The 20,855-nt window shown below is 37.8% G+C and overlaps 1 protein-coding gene across 10 annotated transcripts in view; it reads right to left on the reverse strand.

Annotated features, from left to right (window-relative positions):
• The window catches only part of plekha7a (pleckstrin homology domain containing, family A member 7a), a 74,165-nt gene that overhangs the window by 27,650 nt on the left and 25,660 nt on the right, over window positions 1–20,855 (reverse strand). For 9 of the 10 annotated variants that reach the window (XM_065283090.2, XM_065283084.2, XM_065283089.2 and 6 more), the window contains 2 exons: window positions 8,112–8,195; window positions 2,196–2,310 (listed from right to left, as the gene is read on the reverse strand). In XM_065283090.2, coding sequence (XP_065139162.1) covers window positions 2,196–2,310; window positions 8,112–8,195 — 199 coding nt within the window. Of the gene's footprint in view, window positions 1–2,195; window positions 2,311–8,111; window positions 8,196–14,317; window positions 14,481–20,855 lie in introns of all 10 variants that reach the window. The other variant, XM_065283091.2, reaches the window with a different exon arrangement.

The raw sequence follows: 20,855 nt of genomic DNA on the forward strand, positions 1-20,855 counted from the left end.
GCATCTCACACATGCCACTACATTAATAAACCTCATAAATCATCACTGCACACCATAGCTGCCAGCAAAGAGATACAAGCACGACTGGCAAAAGTCTTTCATCTGGAATAGCCCAAATGCAAGCGAGAGCCGACACAGGCACGGTTCCTACTGATGCATTTCTCTGTCCCTTCAATCAAACCATTGGCGGTCAGCTATGAGTTCTTGAGTTTCTTTCACTCACGCAATGTTATTATATTATTAAGGCCTCATACGGCACTTACAATCATAGCAATGGTTTTGATTGTTAGATCATTGTCAATAATCAATGTCAAATAGTGTATCGGTAGTACACGCTGCTTTTCAATGTAATTTAAAGATATACTTCACCCAAAAATGAAAATTCTGTCATAATTTTCATGTTGTTCTAAACCTGTATGAATTTCTATTTTCTGATGAACACAAAAGAAGGTATTTTGATAGATGGTAAGCACGCAGCTGATCTTAACCATTGACTTCCATAGTAGGAAAAGAAATATTATAAAAATATTGTGATAAATGATGAAGAAGATATTTTAATATATGACGGTTAGCACACATTTGACGGTACTCATTGAATTCCATCGTATTTGTTTTTCCTACTATGGAAGTCAATGGTTACAATCAGCTGTGTGCTTACCATCATTTATCAAAATATCTTCTTCTGTGTTCATCAGAAAAAAGAAAATCATACAAATTTAACATGAGATTGAGAAAAATATTTTTTGGTGAACTATCCCTTTAAAGTAACACTATGTAGTTTCCATGTAAAAATGACTTACAGCTCCCCCGTGTGGTTGAAAAACACAATAGTGCCTGGTATCAGACTCTCTTCTTCAGGCAGGGGGAGGGGCGGGGCTGTGTTTCCTACCCTTCACCGCCACTTTCAGAGTGTGCTTGTAGCAGCTAGGAGGCTGCTCAGGTTGCAGCAACAGTACAATTTTTCCAGTTAAAAGTTGTTCTATCACTGAAATAATTTTAGAGACATTATTTAAAGGTAAAAAAACTACATAGTGTTGCTTTAAATACTGTACATAAAATACTAAAGTCCAACACAAATATTCTCAAATGTTTTAAAATATGAAACTATCATGCAAAGACTGTCAGTGGTTCAGTGCTCAAAATAGATTAAAAAGTGTTAAATACCTACTTCTGCCTATTTTGCATATGGGTTTGTACAGGCATGAGGCAGAGTAAATAACAAGCAATAACATAAATGTAATTTTTGTGTGAGCTACTGAATAACTTTAAACGTCTCAAAAATGTGATGTGCATTACACCAAACAATACATCCTCAAACATTATACACACACTGGCTGCACCCAATCACTCACAAGACAGTTCATCTGTGGCTGTTCACTCTGTGTTTATGTCACCAGCTCAGGGGACTTGTCGCTTCAACCCACAAGAATAAACACTCTAATTAGCAGAACAAATGTTATCCATGCATGAGAAATATTCTGCGTCAAGAGTCTTTTTAAGCTTACTGCCTGTCGCTTTCTGTATATAGAAACAGGTTCTGTCTTCTGCTTAGTCTCTTGTATGACTGCAGATAATACACATCTGACTAAAATCCAATTAATACAGATTGTGTGACATACATAACTTTATGGTAGCAACTATTTTTGCATTACATTTACATTTGGGCATTTACATTTATGTATTTGACAGATGCATTTATCAAAAACAACTTACAGTGCAAATCATTTGCTAATGCAATTCTCTACTAGCTGAGCAAAGGAAAGGAAGGTTTTACGAGATACATTTTATCAGTATGTGTGTTTCATTGGGATCAAACCAATGACCTTAACACCACTAACACAATGATCTAACCATTGAGCGCACATTTTATTTTATTCCACATAATAACTTGATTATTATTGAGTAAGGAGAAGAAACAACGTGTCTGCTAGGTTAGATTATCAAGATGTGGTTGTTAAAAATTACAATCTCTGGAGGAGAAAAGGAACAGGTGCAAGAGGTTAGATGAACTTTCTTCTTTATGTGCTCTTAAAAATAAAAGTGCTTCGTGATGCCATAAAAAACCCAGTTTTTGGTATTATAAAGAACATTAACATCTAAAAATTGGCTTAACCAAAAACTTTTAACAGTTATTCCCAAAAACCCATCCATAAAGACACGCTGATCTCAGAGCAGAATGCTTTCTATACACTGACCTTTGATCCTGAAGTAGTGTCAACAGTGGAGGAAGTGACATTGGTGGAGGCCTCACTGATGATGCTGGAGGGCCGCGTTGTTGTCTCCGGCTGCTTCAGCATGCGTCTATCTGTCCTGCAGAAAGCATGAGAAAAGTTCTGGTTATGTCTATTTGAAAAAGCACCTGTCCCGAAAAAAGTTCTCAAAGTAAGACCTAAATGATCATATGACTGAACCATTTCATAAATGTAACCAAAGAACTGGGCCATAACCATCAAAGTCAGCGCACTGGAAAAACCCATACTTGCATTTTTTATAACAAAACGTTTTGACAAAAAAAAAAAAACATTACAATGATGTATCCATTTACAAGGTTATTCATAAACTGTTACTACATGAAGAGTTGGTGTCAGTCTCAATGGTTTATTCAGTAGCTTTTATTCTTAAGCCCAGTATACACTGTGCGATTTTAAATAGTCTTTTAGGATTGTTGGTTGCCAAACGGTGCGATCAAGATCGTAGTTAAATCCATGTTACACTGTATGACCTCAGTTTCCATTAATGTCAGACTGTAAGAGTTTAAAGACTTTTAAAAATCAAACACGTCCGCAGTTTTACGTCATCGATCGACACGAAAACCCACGCTGAAGTGAAGGCCAGCAAACCAAAACAACATCTACCGTTTATTTTAATAATGACTTGTCTCGAGCATAAAGAGAAGAAAAAACGAAGGAGACGAGTACCTGGCTGAATCTCCAGGCTGCTTCATTTTTATCCTATCATGGTACAGTGGCGATGACACATTGTACAAACACTCTTTGGGCCCTATCTTGCAGCCAGCGCAATTGACTTTGTCAGTGACGCATGTATCATTCGTATTTTGCACCGGCGCACAGCTGTTTTTTTCCTCCACAAACGCACGTCGGCAAACTACGGAATGAACTTGCGCTCCCTGGGCGGTTCAGCGTAAAAAAAGAGGCGTGTTCCGGCGCAAACCATCCCTGATGCTATTTTGCGGTTTCAAAAAACAATTGTGCCACTGACCAGAAAAAAAAAGTTTAAAGTCAGTGGCGCGTTGCGCGTTGTTCATTATGCTATTTTAAGGGCGCATGCTTGACCATAATGTATAGCATGCACAACTTTGCTTATCTAATCTACACAGAGGCAACAGTTATTTTTGCAAATCATAAATTGTTACACTAAAAAATATTAATACACGAGATAAGGGAAATCATAGTGGTGAGCATTGTGGTGATAGTTTTTATTTATTGTGTGGCTGCGTTAAAAAATTCTCATGCAAATAACGATTAAAATATTTTCATAAGTTTGTTGTTTGGCTGTATTACGTTTATTTTATGTAAATAATAATTAAAATGTTTTCATAAGAAACCTTAATGTATATGATCTTGATTTGTAAGAGTACTTTGGGGTTGGACCTTGCTTGCGTTTCTTGGGTCCGATTTCAAAGCCCCCAAACCCTTTCAGCGGTGTGGGTGGACGCAGCGATGTCCTCTGCTGGCGTCAGGTCCTGAGGCAGATCCACCTCCCGTTACACAGCGTGCCCGATTTATGCTATGCACGTCTCCTGACATCATTGTAGCGCTTGGCGCAACGAGGATGCCAGCTGATGAGACTGTGGCTATTTCCTCTCACGCCTGTTTAACCGACGCTGATTTGGGCGGGTTTCTCCTATCCCCATACAAAACAACTTCTCTGTCTTTGACTGCTCTTACAAGAACGTCGGTCTCCTCGGCTGTGAACCGCTCCTGGCGTGCGCCTGGTAAATCCGTCATAATAATAGCAACCCGCCATGGAACTTGCGCCCTTGCGTTTAAAGGGAATGTTGGATAGCGTTCTGATTGGTTTATTTGACGTTACGCCCAAACCACACCTATGAATAATGAACCTACTTCAGACCAACCTCTTATTGATTTGCGCCCGGCGCAAGAGTTATTTCTCACGCCGGGAAAATAGCAACAGCGCCCCAGATCCGCCCACAAACTCACTTGCGCTTTGCGCTTCGTACTTGCGTTTCAGATCGTTAAAATAGGGCCCTTAATCTTTTCATAACTCCACAAGTTTCTCCTCCTGCTGTACTGCTCTTTTTTGACTTTTTTTACTCTTTTTGACTGACTTTTTTCTGCGTTTATTTGTTGTTGTCGCCGCTAATTGCGTCATCAGGTTCTGTGCTTCTATTGGTTCTTGATCTGCCCGTTGTCACAGCAGGATTGTTTCTCAAAATTTCTGACACTGCCAGAATTTTGTCGGAGGATAATTTTGATCGCAACGGTCATTAATCGGCTGTCATGTCTAATTAGCGATCAAAGATGGCCGATTTTAGCCTTGGATTCCCAAAATCCTTTAGGATTTCAAAATGTTTCAACATTTGCATGGTGACATCCATGAAACACACTGACATAAAGTTGACATTTGCATTTGGCAGACACTTTTATGTAAAGCGATTCAAGGTATACATTTTAATGAGTATGTTTGTCCCCTGGGGTCAAAACCATTACCTTTGGCACTGCAAATGCAATGATGAACCACTGAGCTATACATGTCACACTTAGAAACATTTAACATGGTGTCCTACAATAAACTCTGGTAACATGAATAAAATTATGGTGGTAACTAGAAAAGAGATTCTAATAACATTAGACATACTCAATATTATTTTAATTATCATGATGCCTTGCAGTGTATTAAGGACTGTTAAGAGGTTTTCAGTGTGTTTATAATGTAAGTATGTTTAATAGCTATAGACAGTAAATGAAATGAAGCCCCCGCAGCAGTGACAACCAATCAGATTATCTAAAATTGTAACACACCAATAATGTGCTCTGTCCATCACTAATTCACAATAGAGATGCGCACCTGTTTCTAATCTCAAAGGCTCACTTCAAAAAGCTTTCAGTAAATTAGTTTTGCTATGGTGTGTCAAGTACAATTTCCTATAACAAGACAGTTAATTATCTGTCCCTCAAGTGTTAACTGGTACAAATGTCAAAATAAATCCCTACAGCAGTTAATACAAGCATTAAAAAAACATATTTCATTTTCTGATCAACATTGTTTACATATTCTCGATAAATCATGCATCTTCAGTGTCTTTCCTCAACTGATGTAATGATAAAAGCCACATCCCACAATAATCTATCTTTAATGCCTACAACTGTTTTAAGTGAACGAGCAACACTTTTATATCCTGAAATTGAAAAATATTAGATATTCCCTGTGAAAGTGATATGTCCATGCTATCAAAACTCAAAAACATAAACTTTTGGCAAACTAGGACAGAACCACAGCAATAAAGTTTGGCTCTTCAGTTTATGAGGAACAACAGCGATTTTCCCTTTCAAGTTTCATTAAAACCATCAGGGCCGATTGAATTTCCTCCAGTGCCTTTATCTTAGCCAGTGAAGTAAATCTGTACTTTTCTCCTATTTCCTTTAATGGGAAAAGACTGCAAACTAAAAACTGCTCATGCATTATTTTTGAAGCATCCGCAAGGCTTCAACCAATAAAACATCTCTTCTCAATTTCATCTGGCGTAATTACAAAGGAAACTGGTTTCATGGACTGCAATCTTTGGTTTAATCACAATCTACTGGCCACAAAACAATGAAGGCCGGGCTCCAAAAGCACTGTTGGCCACCATCACACCCTGACCTTAAGCTCTTTGATGTACGTCAGCACACATGACAAAGAATGATAACATTTCCTATTGTGGCACGAAAGCGTAACCATCTTTCCTACCACCTAAATACGTTAAAGTCCTACACCATAAAATGCTACTATAACCCAAACCGCTGCCATAAAACGTTTATGACATACGATGTTTCAGCAGATTTATGTAACAGTCCACAGGGAGATAGCAGAGGAATCCTCACAGCTAGCTAGTAATGAAACAGATGGCCAGACTTACAAAAAACAACATACAAACAAAAACTGACAGACAGTGTATTCAAAGAAACAAGCTACACATCATTACAGCCATGAAGAATCTGTAGGCAGTGAGTGCTGAAACCTCTCCAGCACCTCTCATTTGTAGTTCATGGAGTGTATGAGAAAATGTAAGAAGTTAAGCAACATTTCGGAAAGCACCAATTGTCATCACACTGTATAATGTACAGCAGTGTGGATATTATATAAAGACTACAGCTCATAGTTCTTTCCAGCAGAAGCCAGAGCTGTAGAAACATTAAGAGCCAGTGACACATCACCTGTCTCTCTCATACAGCTTCATTCACCCACACAGCTTTTAATGAGATGCGTCCATTAGGCCTCCTGCTCGCCGACTGATGCTAATAGAGGTTCAGCATTTGTGATATACGTGTTAATACAAGCTACATTTAGACAGATCAAAGTTAGATGAAAACAGCGTGTTGCTGATGAAATGGTGGTCTAATGTAAGAGAGACAGCAGGGACAAATACATTAAAGGGGACATTTCACAAGACTTTTTTAAGATTTATAATAAGTCTTTGGTGTCCCCAGAGTACGTATGTGAAGTTTTAGTATTTAGATTTATTATAGCATGTTAAAATGGCCACTTTGGGTGTGTCCTTTTAAATGCAAATGAGCTGATATCTGCACTAAATGCCAGTGCCGTAGTTGGATAGTGCAGATTAAGGGGCGGTATTATCCCCTTCTGACACCACAAGGGGAGCCAAATTTAATGACCTATTATTCACATGCTTGCAGAGAATGATTTACCAAAACTAAGTTACTGGGTTGATCTTTTTCACATGTTCTAGGTTGATAAAAGCTCTGGGGACCCAATTATAGCACTTAAACATGAAAAGTCTGACTTTCATGATATGTCTCCTTTAAGATGTGTTTCAGAGAGAAGAAATGTGAACGTAGTGTTATGTAACAATATTGCTATTCATTAACATGATAGATACACAATATAATAACCAGTCTTTCTTAAATTAATGATAATTAATGACAAAATTTTGTACTCTACTTTTGCTCTATTTCAACAACTTGTTTCAAAGTAACAGGTTTGAGTTATAAACAAACCAGTTACTCAAACAAACTTCATTAAGTCACATGACCTAAAGTCTGAATATTAAAATAGTATTATTTTCAGTTTATGAAATAATAACATTCAGTTAATTACTATCAACACATCAAGCTGGTGATGATTCTTGACACTTTCCTTACACGGAGTGCAATTTGATGCATTTTCTGCACCCTTCAAATGACAGGAATAATCAGCAGATATTGGCCGATATATTGGCACATCTCTAATATATATAGATATAGATATATATAACATAGATTCCTGTGGCAAGCAACACCGCAGAATTTTTGTAATCATCTAGCATGGCAATAACTTTCCAAAGCGTTGCAAATCATGTGCTCTGTTCTGCTCACATGTTTGAAAAAACAGACAGCTGTGATATAAATTAAAACTTGACATGACCATAAGGGAATCTGTTAAAAGGGTAGACTATTGAGAAATGCCAGTGGAGACATAGGATACTAAAGTCAGCTGGGCCCTTGCTGCTCTGCACCCGCCAATATATAGATCAGTCAATGTCAGCAGTCTCAAACTACTGTACTGTATGAAGTCAGAGCTCTTTCTGTAAATAAACCTGCCAGCCAATAAAATTTAATGTAAATATTAATGCTACTATTATTATTAAATTAGTAAATACTGCTTACTAGTGGTGAACCAAGTGTAATCTAGACCAAATAAGATCTTTACAAACTTAAAAATGAAGAATTTATTTATACAATATTTACTCAAAATTCACTACCTAGATATGCTGCATTCCATGGACCCAGCTTTTAACTGATTTTTAAACTTTAACTATATGGTAAGAACATTTTCTTATGAAGAAAATATGCCAAAACAAAGAGATGTGGTGTGTGACAGACTAATAAAGACCTACGTTACTCCAAGAAAAGCAGAAAGAAAATACTTACTGGTCCTGAAGGCTGATTTCAGTGTTTTCAGAGGAGATCTGGCCTGTTACTGGATGCCTGAATGTAGTTGTCCTTTGATTATGGCTGTAGATTAGACAAAAAAGCATCATATTAGCTTCATGATTATGCTTGATATGATATTACGCTTTCCCTGCAGCCACTGGCACAAACACATTTAATGCAGACACAAGCAGGGCCTTTAATTTTTTAAGACCCGTATGGATTGCGCAGAGCTACAGTATAGATTTGCCGAATCAATCACAGACATACTACAACAAGGTTGTTTTCACATTTAAAAGACGTCAAAGAATTAACCTGTAATTATCTGTCAATTGCTTCAATGCAAAGAGACATCTGCCATTCAGTTCAATTTCACGGGATAGCACAGCGTATTCACAACAAGCCTATTTTTAAAAACTCTTAATGCAGTAACACTAGCATATTCTCTAGGGATGCACCAACATCATTTTTGGGGTGCCGATACCGATTTAAACAGACAACTATTGGCAGATACCAATATAAAACACTTGTATACAATACTATACAGTTGGCCTATTACATAGTTTATTTCTGCATATATTTTTTACTGAAAATGGATTGGATCTATTTAACATTCAACTGACCAACATAATAACAGAGACTCAAAGTAAGATAACATAGAAAAACAGACCACAGACATTTTCCCGAAATACTCTCAGTCTGAACGCATGGCTCATGTGAATTAATAATCTCTCACGTGATTAACTATGTGATTTACCATTTTCCCCCCGTTGTACATCTAACAAACTATAATTTTTACAGATTATATTTTATGTATTTAATTATTTTGATAATGATTTGTTTTAAATCCTGGATTATGCAACAGACATGCAACTTATTGCCTTCACGCAGTTAATTAATAAACAATCGGTTTTGACCTTTCTTGTGCTAATGCCAATATGCCAATGCTTTCAAATTTATAAAAAATTGGCCGATACATATCGGTGGCCGATACATTGGTGCATCAATAATATCCTCTAATGATTATGTAGGGACTCACATCTGTGAATGCTGGCCATTTGAACAGAGAAATCGCATACAAACTGTTGTATCAATATATTTATGTCATCCACCAAATTATTTTATTTCTAAAATAAAAGGTGTTTTCCAGTCTATACATGAGCTAATAAAAAAGCACCTTGTTTGAAAAAGATTTTAAAATACAGTCAAATATGGCTATGTATATGTATGTATACACACACACACACACACACACACACACACACACACACACACCACACACACACACACACACACACACACACACAATTATGCAACATTATATATAACACTTTTATCATTCAACCTTTAAAATTGCAGCAAGAAAGCTGAGATCTGGAAGGTTTTTGGTCCTACACTGAGAGATGAAGCAATGGGGTTCAAACCAGTGATAGATCTCAAAATGAAGAAGTTTATCAGCTAGGGTTGTGGCGATAGTATTGTATATTGACGATCGTCAGACATATCACCAATAGCATGCTTTTATGACGATAGTTGGCGATGGTTATTATTATTATCATTATAGTTTTTAGTTAACATGCACATTGCGTGCTTTTCCCCCCATGAAAAAGTTTGTGGGCTTAACTTTGCGCAAGAGAGCTTTTAACGCACCTAGATTTAATGCCCGCGTCTTGGACTCTTGCTCGTGAATGTACGTGGCATGGACTCCTCCTAGCTTCTCCTTCTTTAGGAGCCCATATGTTTAAAACCAGCGAGTGTGACACGCAGGAAATGACAGTGTTGCCCTTGCCTCTTTTTTGTCCACCAATCAAGTGACTTGTCATAAATGAGTTAATAATTAACAAATAAATAAATTAGTAAACTACTGCCCTGCCCCCTGATGCTATCGTCTATCGAGGCTGAAAATAGGACGATCTCAAAATGGGGCATATCACCCAGGACTAGCATCAGCTGACATCTAAAGCTACATCTCTTCTTAAAAAATTGCTGTTTTTTACAACTAGTGACCTCCAAGTAAAACACTCCCTATCTGAGCAGGAATGCTTTGAAGCCACGCTGTACCATTTCAACAACAGAAGACACCGGTGTGCATCAACAGTGAAAACATGTGAACCCAACATGCTTTTATATCCTCCACTGAGACAGCGGGAGGTAGAGGTGAGGTCAGACGCATTGTTTCCTACACTGCTAAAGACCATAATTCACTGTCAAGATGCCACGCAGGTTGCAGCTGCTACATGGGCTATGTGGTTGCTTGTGACAGAGCTACTCCTTCAAAATATTAGATGACAGGCAGTAAGTGAAGAATCTGTGTGAACAAACAAGGTGTGAATCCTTGACCACCACTGCACCTGCTCAGTCATGTGATCAGTGTAGAAACATTGTTAGTCGCATTTTATGTCAGTCAGACGGTCTCTCCTGTCTAAAAATGGGCGGTTTTTGGCTGCAATGAGGACCAGACTTTATGTGTGTTTCTTGATTACCTATAGAGTTGTATTACATCCTTTATATATCCAAAGAGTCTTTAGCTTTATCAGATTTATAAAAGATAAATCAGCTTTACCATTCTTCCAAATAAGGCCAAGCTCCTGGAGGTGCCCCACGGGTGGAGCAGGTCACAAGAAAAAAAAAACACAAAAGATTATCCCACTATCTCTGGATAACTTATGATTCAATACATGTTTATGTTGTTTACATTATATGCACTTACGCACCGATTGCCAACAAAACACAGACATTTAATGCAGTTTTACTTACCGCCTGTGACTCATGAGCCGGTTGGGTCCGCTCCATTTCAACGAAATCCAGTGTTAAACAAACACACATGCACAACTCCGCTGCTACCCTGGATAAACAAACTATATCCATTGTTTCCATAATGCTGGGTTCTTTGGAAAGATTAAAAAGCTTCAATTTCCCTCACAAACAACAACTTTGGTGATGTTGGTTTCATATCAGGTTGGTGTGTGTGTGTGTGTGCATGTTAAAGTGCCCATATAAGGACTTCCATTGTACTTCCTGCACTAAAAATTGCCCATAAAAAATGAAGCAAGATCGTTACGTATGAAACTTTTATGTTCGAAAAAAACTTTCTGAAACATGTACGAACCCTGGCGAAGTGCATTCGGCACAGAAACCTCCAACTGCTTTTTTGACTGTTTGCCTATTAGCTATGGGTGCCAGCCGAACTTAGCCCCCTTTCAGGTCGGGAAGTTCGGTCTGGTGTCGCTCCATTGTGGCGCAACAATGCTCGACACAAAGCTGGTCGAACCAGTCAAATTGTCAGGGATGGCTTTATATGATGATGGACAGATGATCAACAGTAACGTAATCAACCACGTCACCAAAGAGCTGGAGAATTGAGAATGTGAAGATTCTGCCATTAAGTCTGTTCTAGAAGATATCGACGGCACACTGATTTTAAAAGAGGAATAGAGAAACGGGATCAAGGCATTTGTTGATCGGAAAGATGTTTTGCTGTCCCTCCTTCGGGATTCGGCAAATGTTTAATTTATCAGCCGGATCTGATGGTCGCTAAGAAGATGGGACACAATGAAAACGTAGTGGTCATTGTTGTTTCTCCTTTGGTCGCACTCATGAAGACCAAGTGAAAGAAGCAACTGAACCCAATCACGGGGAAGCAACTCGGCGTGCACGACAACGTGGATATAACTAACGGTCGTTGCCAGCTCCTTTTCAGAAGCTGTGGATGAAGTTCATCTAACTTACAAATGGTAAAAGATAGTCTGACTGTATGACTTAGTAAATAACTCCCAATGCCGTGATATGAACATAATTGTGTAAACATAGTAGGTGTCGATGAACGTTCGCTAATTCAGACTTAGTACAATCATAATGTTAGTCTCATTGTACCGAAATAACTAGCAGTTCAGGTCAGGCTGCAAATGGACAGATGCCATTTCAACATACGTCACACACTCGGTTGCTCTGATTGGTTGTAGGTCTATCCAATTGAGTGCGGAGGCATTTTTTGTCCTGGTTCGTTAAAACACACCCCATGGTCAGACTCAAATTCTGACTAGAATTTTGAGTACGACAACATCAGGCTAATGTTTAGCATGAGGAATCCAACTCTTAAACCGTGTTAATAAGTCAGAATGCATGAAATAGCTTGAAACCCCCCTTTAAAGAGAAATAAATGAAATGTTTCACTTGTCTCTGTTCACTGGTTCTCTTAATTGGAATTTAAGTGAAGTGGCCATAACAATCCACTTTTCATTAGTCTTCAGCAAACCTTGTACACTGTAGCGAAAGTCAAGAACAAACTATACATAGAAATGGATTTGTTGTTGGATATCTTACGGCTCCAAAGTGAGGCTGTGGATGACAGATAACTGCATAAATGTGTCTGGAGAAAGATTGTTTAAAAGCTCCAATCTCTTAATAGCTCAACCTACAAAGTGAAGCAATTTTCATCATACTGTCAGACACAAGACGTGTTTGGAAGCAACTAAATGAATAGCCTCAAAATATGTATTTGCGCAATGGGTGCGAGGGCCAAAGGTGATGTTTATTTAAAGATGCTGTGTTTAAACACCAGCAGCAAAAAAGCTTTCCGTTTAAGAGCTCTCATTGGGGCAAGGTCATCGACATCACTCAAATTGAGCGGGAGAGAAATGGGGGGAGAGAGAGAGAAAGTGATGAAATTTACAGAACGCAAATACAAAATTTTGCTACAAGTCCCCTGATTATACTGAGAACAATGAATCACTGGATAATCAGTTGAAAATCCCACACACTGCTGCAGGGTCAGCATAAAATTTACTCCCATACAGAGCCCAAATCCCTTCTTATGACAAGTTACGAGCCATTTCACATCTCAGCTTATCATGTTTCAGCCTGTGAAATGACTGATTGATTTTGTAGGGTTTCATATAGTCAGGGTTTCATTTTGTTTGAATGAAAACACGCTCTAAAAATGCTGCATTATTTTCAACCCAGCATTGGATCAAAAAGGGCCGAACCCAACCTTGGGTTGTATTTTAAACTGTGCTGGGTTGTTTAAACCCATTGTTGGGTCAAATATAAACATGTTCTAGGTTAATATAACCCAACGGCTGATTTTGTCCCTTTTTGACCCAATGCTGGGTTGAAAATAAACAAAAATGTTTAGAGTGTGTACAAAGCACATACATATTAGGCATGGGCCGTTTAAAGGTTTCAAGGTATACCGAGGTTTTAAAGAGTTAAGGTTTCAAGACCACTAAAATTTTTGTAATACTGTTTCCAAGGTATGAGCTGTTTTTGCACAAAATGTATTAAATCATTATGTCAATAAGTAACTTATTTGATGTTTACATGTAATATATATTACAAAATATATATTTTTGAAAGAATATTATAAATTAAAAGGCTTTATTTTTATCTGCCAATCATGTTATATGTTGCTTAAAAATGAAATGTAATTGTGTCCATTTTGAAAATGCCACAGCTTCAGCCTACACCTGTTCGCTTATCATTTTTGTCTGTAATGAATTTTTGTTGTAATGGCAATACCGCAACACTGTGAAACCATAGTATTTTTGCTTAAGGTTATCATACCATCAAAATCTCACACCGGCCCATGCCTAATACATATAAGCAAATATTATCTGATGCAGTTATGCTGAATTCATAAAACATGCCATGCAGACATTATACAACACAACATGAGTGAAACTGGCCATATTCAACAACTTTCAGCTTTGTTTAACACACTAGTTACATTTGTTTGAATCCAATCTGCAGATTTCCATCCAAAGTCAACACAATAAATATAGAGTCCATATATTTAATTCGAAATACATATATATGCATGAATACATCCATGCAGGAGTCCTTTATGAAACTCAAAAACCAAGCAGCTACCTTAATTTACGACAAAAATCCACAATTGTATCTAAACCTATAGCTTCATTTTTTCATATTGCACACCAAACAATACCATCTAGTGAAGTTACCCAAACAAAAAAAGCTTTGTTAAAACTAAACCTACATTACTCAGAAACACATTACAGTCCGGATTAAAATTTAACTAAACCCACACGATGAACTTTAGACTACTTGAGCATGTACAAAACAGGCAATCTCTCCTTCAGAAACACTTCAGTAAGGTTTGTTTACAAGTAACAAAATAGCAGCCAGACCCCTATTACACCAATGAAATGCATTTTCCCAATGATGAACATGACCTGGTGTCCACTTACAATCGATAAGAGTCTTTCTCATGCCATGCAGTGTTGTAGAGTAGCAGCAGGTCTCGTCACAGGTTAGGCTTCAAAGCCCTGCGATCTGCCTTTGCTGCTGGGCTCTGGACTGTCTGTCTGTCTCGTATGGTTGGGAGGGTGAATGCCAGCAGTGTAGGGGTATCTTGTGTCAGTGTCCGGCCAGAGAGAGAGGAAGGAATGAGTGGGAGATCTTAGATGATACTGTAAGTATTGCCTAGCAGGTCTCCAACAGTAAAAATCTTAAGGCAATGACCGGCCCCTTCTGCATGTGTTAATAATCAATCAGCCATTCATGCAAGCATGCAACCAAACAACACACGCAGCACAAGCGTCATATAGGTTTTCTCTTTGTAATAAAAGAATAAAGATGTTGTCTTGTGATTGTACTCATATTTGTCTTCTAGAAATAGCTTGACCTTGGCAGGCTTGTCAAAATGTTGAGGCTTTTAAGCTGTCAGAACAAACATGGCCGCATAAAAAAACAACCATACAACATACTGAAAGCTTGTTGCGGTACTGTGCTGTCATGGTTTGCTGAGTTGTAGTAGCATTTCATTTAGACATTTATTCTCCCTAAAATATAGAAATTACAGGGTTTATGCATTAGGCCCCAAAACATTAATCAAAATTGTTATATGAAGAGCTCAGATGCAAAAGCCACTAAAAGTTACCTCCATCAAAAATGACATAATGATATTAACCGAATGCTCTCGACACATATTATATATGTTCATCAAATGATTTCGCTTCATCTGTTACAGAAATACTTGTTTGTTGTCCTCAAACTGCACAGAAGACTAATGTAAAATCACATTCATACTTGGTTCCCTTGTGAGTATACTTGGACCTGAATACAACACAAATGTGGCAGCCACATGCATCACAACTCTCCCTAATATGTAGTTCAGTTTCTTCATTTTAACATTTTGAATTGTGAATTTCATCATTTGCAATGTTTCTAGTTTTCTTTAGTGGTTTTGTACTATGAATTGTGCAAAAAAGTGGAGTTTTATGTGCAAAGAAGTGGAGGTTTTTGCCCAAAAAGCTTGCATGCACTTAGAGGGTTTTGCAGTGAATGACTGTCAGATTTGTGACTCAATGCTATAGCCAATAATATATTGTATGGGTCAAAATTAAAGATTTTTATGGCAAAAATCATTAGGATAAGTAAATATTATGTTCCATGAAGATATTTATCATAAGTAATAGGCCTACAGTATGTGTTGCTAAGGACTTCTTTTGGACAATTTTAAAGGGGATTTTTTAAATATTTAGATTTTTTTTGCACCCACAGATTTTCAAATAGTTGTATCTCGGCCAAACATTGTTCTATCCTAACAAACATAGACAGCTCATTTATTCACCTTTCAAATAATGTATACATGTTGACCATATAAAAATAAACTCTTATTAGTGGTTTTGTGGTCCAGGGTCACATACCAATAAAATTAACAAAGTCACATTTTGTGAAAATAAGGCATTTCAATTTCTGACCAATTAACTTTTTCATTGCTATTAAAAAGCAATGCTGACATCGTGGGCACACGCGTCGAAATTCTGTGTCAAAAATCCGCTGTGTCAAGTTTCCGCCTGCATTGGACTGTTACAATGCGTGTTATGCAATATTCACTCCTCACCTCATAGTATGTTTTTACTAAATACGACATTAACTATGTCAAGAACACCCACCGGAAGCGTTTTTATATTTTGAGCTTTCAGCCCTGAGGTGTTTTTAGTTCACAGCAACTGTTTGAAAATGTGTGTCATATTCAACCGGTCGGTGTGGTTCCATTGAACTCTGGACCCTAATGAAAGGTATGTGGACCTGAATATATTTCTTTTATCTTGGTACTACTGACGAAATTTCATTGGTATCTATGATGATGAAGGTACTTAAATAAATCGCGGAAATTCTGTGGTCACATTTCTGGTAATAGACTATAGTGAACGTCCTGTCAGAACGCCCACTGCAGGCATCGTACAAAAAAAACATGGGTCTGAAGTCTGAATATGACAAACTTATTCCAACTAAAACAGTAAATGTTCATGATTTCATTTGAAAGAACTAACAAAATTCAGTAACACTTTAGTATAGGGACCAATTCTTACTTTTAACTAGTGTCTTATTAGCTTACATATTAGCGGTTTATTAGTGCTTGTAAAGGACATATTAATGCCTTGTTCTGCATGACCATATTTTACATCCCTTAACCCAATCCAATACCTAAACCTAACGTCTACAACAACTACCTTATTAGCTACTAATTAGCAGTAAATTGGGAGTTTACTAAGGCAAAAGTCATAATAAATAATCAATAAGTGTTCCCCATACTAAAGTGTTACCCAAAATTCTACCTTCTGTTAAAATTTCATACGAATAAGCAGCATTTTCGGTCACAAACCTTCCATTGAAATCCATATATAACTTTTCCTCTGATTTCTAATATAAAAAATATCATAACTTCTCAATCCTCAATGGATTTTTTTCAATCCATGTATCTTCGTAAAGGGAATTGTCTGCTTTATCTAGTCATGTGATGAATTGTGAGCTTAGGGGTGTTTGAAAATTTTGTCATCATACCAGGGCCGGCGCCACGAGGGGGCGTGAGGGGGCGTCGCCCCCTCACTGGCACTATCCCGCCCCCTCAGATCACCATTAATGTTGAATGGGATTTTAATGATAAAATGCGCTATTTAAAAATCACGTTTGCCTTGTGTATTGTCTTCCTAAAGGGAATTTTAAAGTCTAATTATTTAACAAAACAAAAAAACAAGTGTGCATGTATTCTACCGTGACACACGCCCACTCATGTGTAGCCTATAGGCTTGTTCGAATTCATCAGGCGAAGACGTCAAAATGCTGCGAAAGCGAGACGAAACGACACTTAGTATGATTTCTCGAATCGTTCTCGCGGTACTTTGACGTCATTTGGTTGTTGGTTCTTGCAGCCGCGCCTGAAGTTGAACAAGTTTGTGTTGACGGCTTGAGGCACGCCGACAATGAGCCCGCGTTCTGAGTCTCAGGGAAATCAAGATGTCGAAGTGGGAAATTATATAAAAATTTACAGACAGGAGTGTGAGAGTGACCTGGGCCTGCCCTGTAGCAATGGATATATGGAAAATAGCATTGGAAGTTCTACAAACCGGACTCCGGATTGTCACACATTAATTAATGCCGTGACGTGGATGAATTATCCGAGCATTTCAGGTGCAAAGATCCAAATGTTCGGCTGCCATTAAGTCAATTCGGGCACCATGAACTTCAGCCAGACTGTACATAGTTTTGAAAAGTTCAGATGTTCATGTTCTTCAGCATCCTTGCAAGTCAACGTACAACCAACAGCCTATTATTGTTCTGCATTTAACGTTAAAGGTAAGCCTGTACTATCTCTCTCTCACACACACCTGTTTATCAGGAGTAAATAGATAAAAAACAGACATTGTTAAATGTATAATTAACGAATTTGAATTAGCCTATCCTACAGCATAGCTGTATATGTAAACGAGTTATTGTCATTTTGCTATTGTGGTTCTCTAGCTGCTTAATCGCTAGCTTATGGTGCATTACTTGTGGCAGTTAAAATAACTACGTTATATGATCAAATTGAAAATGTTGATAAAATGTTGCGTTTGGACCGTTTTTGGGCTGAAAACCATCAACTCTATTTGCCAACACTGCCCCCCACCATTACGTAAAATTTATTTCTACCTCTGAGTCTGAACTTCAAATGAGTAGTGTTGTGCTAATATATAACGTTAGGTATGCGTTTTTTGTTGTTGTTGTATTGTTTAGAGCTCTGTACGTTGCTCACTATAGCTGTAGTTTTTGTGGTTGTATTACAGAGATGTTTGTTTATAACACTTTAAAACTTAATGTACCAAACCTATGTATTTTCTAGCTGGGGGAATTATATGCATTCATGTGATCGCCCCCTCTGGTATTTTAGACGCCCCCTCACCAGCGCTCGGCTGGCGCCGGCACTGCATCATACCTACATTAAAGTGAAATTATTAAAACTAAACACTCAGGTTCACACATAGGGATTTGCATTTTAAATCTTCATATATTTAAATATATATAAAAAATTTATTTGTGGTTGGCCACAAATAAATTCTAATAGAAATATTTGGCTAGGGATATCAAATATTATTACAATTGAATACAAATGAAAACAACACTAGATACAAGAGGCTGTAGAATGAATTGCTGAGATGCAGCCAAACTTTGTCCCTTGAGTCTTGGCAGCAATGTAATAAGAATAGATTGTGGATCCTAATGAAAATGTAGCCGAGCCCCAATTGCATCTTAAAATAAGTGGCTGTTCGGGTAGCTAAATTAAAGTATGCCAAGCTATGCCATCTCTCTCTCTCTCTCTCTCTATCTATCTATCTATCCATCTCTCACACATACACAAACTCTTTCCCCCTCCTAACATCAACTTATGCACATGTACAGTAACATGATTTGTACATTTGATCAACAAAATTCAACATCTGACGAATCTTTTTGCATAGGTTGCTGTGAACAGAGAATGTCTGTTAATAAAGTGTAAACAGCAATCTGTACCTTGTTAGTTTGCCTAGACTGTTCATCACATCCATAAATCATCCAGTGCCTGCTGTTGTACAATCATGCCAAATGTTTAAGTCGCTCAAGAAAAAATGTCCACTGACGGATTATTTATCAAATCCATCATCAGAGAGTTAATGAAAATTTTGCTGTCAGAGAAGCTCATACAATAACGACAGAGTTAGAAGACCCTCTAAAATACAGCTATAACTGTCTTTGACACAACCAGGCGACATGCAGCAGGTCATAATATACTAAAATTCATTTTATATTCAGGAAAAGCGATGAAGAAGATCGAAATAGCTGCATTAAATCTGAAGTAGCTATTAGGCAAATCTGAAGATGTCCCTACTGTTTAATTTCCCTCATCCATCTCAGGCTGTTTTGCTCTTTACCAAAACTCTTGGATTTCAAAGTGTCTAAGCAGAACTTTCAGAACTAAAAATAAAAACCTAATTTTTGTTAATGCATGACATACTCTTAGAAAAAAGCACTTTGCTAGGGCCTGATGGTTTTACTTAAGAGTATGTTAGATGACTGACACAATCTCAAACTTTAAAATGGCTGCTTATCAGATAGACACCAACTCTTGAGATGACATGGAAAAGCCACTTCAACCATCATGCCAATAACCTGACTCTATCTTAATCTCTAAGATAACAGCCAATCTGTTTAGCACTCTCTGGCATCATATAAACTCAAGACCAAATATATGCAAGCAACAACACCTCATACAAATCTGATTTTACATGACCGGAGATTCTGCATGGACTGACCCAAAGCCCTTAATCTCAATTACAGGCTGTTTACTGTCCATCAGTTAACATCAGGCCCAACAACAAGCCCTTGTCACAAAATGAGCTCACCGACAGATAAATATAGATGGCAGTTTGATGTAATCCATCATGCAGCTAAGAGATTTTTGGCAGCGTGAGATGAGTCTTTGAGGGCTGCTTATCTCCAAAATGGATTGTGACAGCCAAGAGCCGGTGCAAAACGCAGGAGGGATCGGACAGAAGATGAAGCAGGCATGGAAAACACAGCTGGATTAAAATGTGACTTTCACATGCTGTTACTTATACCATCAGTACGGGTCTCATTTCATTAATGTAACATAACCTCAGATACAAAAATTTAGGATTGGAAAAGTACAACAAGCCATAGAAAATGCTTTGAATCTTATGCTAGCCAAAGTGTGATATATTATAGCTATAACTAACAGTGAACTGAGACATATATATACACTCACCTAAAGGATGATTAGGAACACCTGTTCAATTTCTCATTAATGCAATTATCTAATCAACCAATCATATGGCAGTTGCTTCAATGCATTTAGGGGTGTGGTCCTGGTCAAGTATTTCACAATCTGCTCAGATACTGGGATTTTCACACACAACAATTTCTAGGGTTTACAAAGAATGGTGTAAAAAGGGAAAAAGATCCAGTATGCAGCAATCCTGTGAGCAAAAATGCCTTGTTGATGTTAGAGGTCAGAGGAGAATGGGCCGACTGACTCAAGCTGATAGAAGAGCAACTTTGACTGAAATAACCACTCATTACAACCAAGGTATGTAGCAAAGCATTTGTGAAGCCACAACACCCACAACCTTGAGGCAGATGGGCCACAACAGCAGGAGACCCCACCGGGTACCACTCATCTCCACTACAAATAGGAAAAAGAGGCTTCACCAAAATTGGATAGTTAAAAACTGGGAAAATGTGGCCTGGTCTGATGAGTCTCAATTTCTGTTGAGACATTCAGATGGTAGAGTCAGAATTTGGCATAAAACGAATGAGAACATGGATTTAAATTGCACGGCCTACCTGAGAATAGTTTCTGACCATGTCCATCCCTTTATGACCACCATGTACCCATCCTCTGATGGCTACTTTTAGCAGAATAAGCTCGAATCATTTCAAATTGGTTTCTTGAACATGACAATG

This window comes from Paramisgurnus dabryanus, chromosome 9 (assembly GCF_030506205.2).
Source record: "Paramisgurnus dabryanus chromosome 9, PD_genome_1.1, whole genome shotgun sequence".
In the NCBI taxonomy this organism is placed as follows: Eukaryota; Metazoa; Chordata; class Actinopteri; order Cypriniformes; family Cobitidae; genus Paramisgurnus; species Paramisgurnus dabryanus.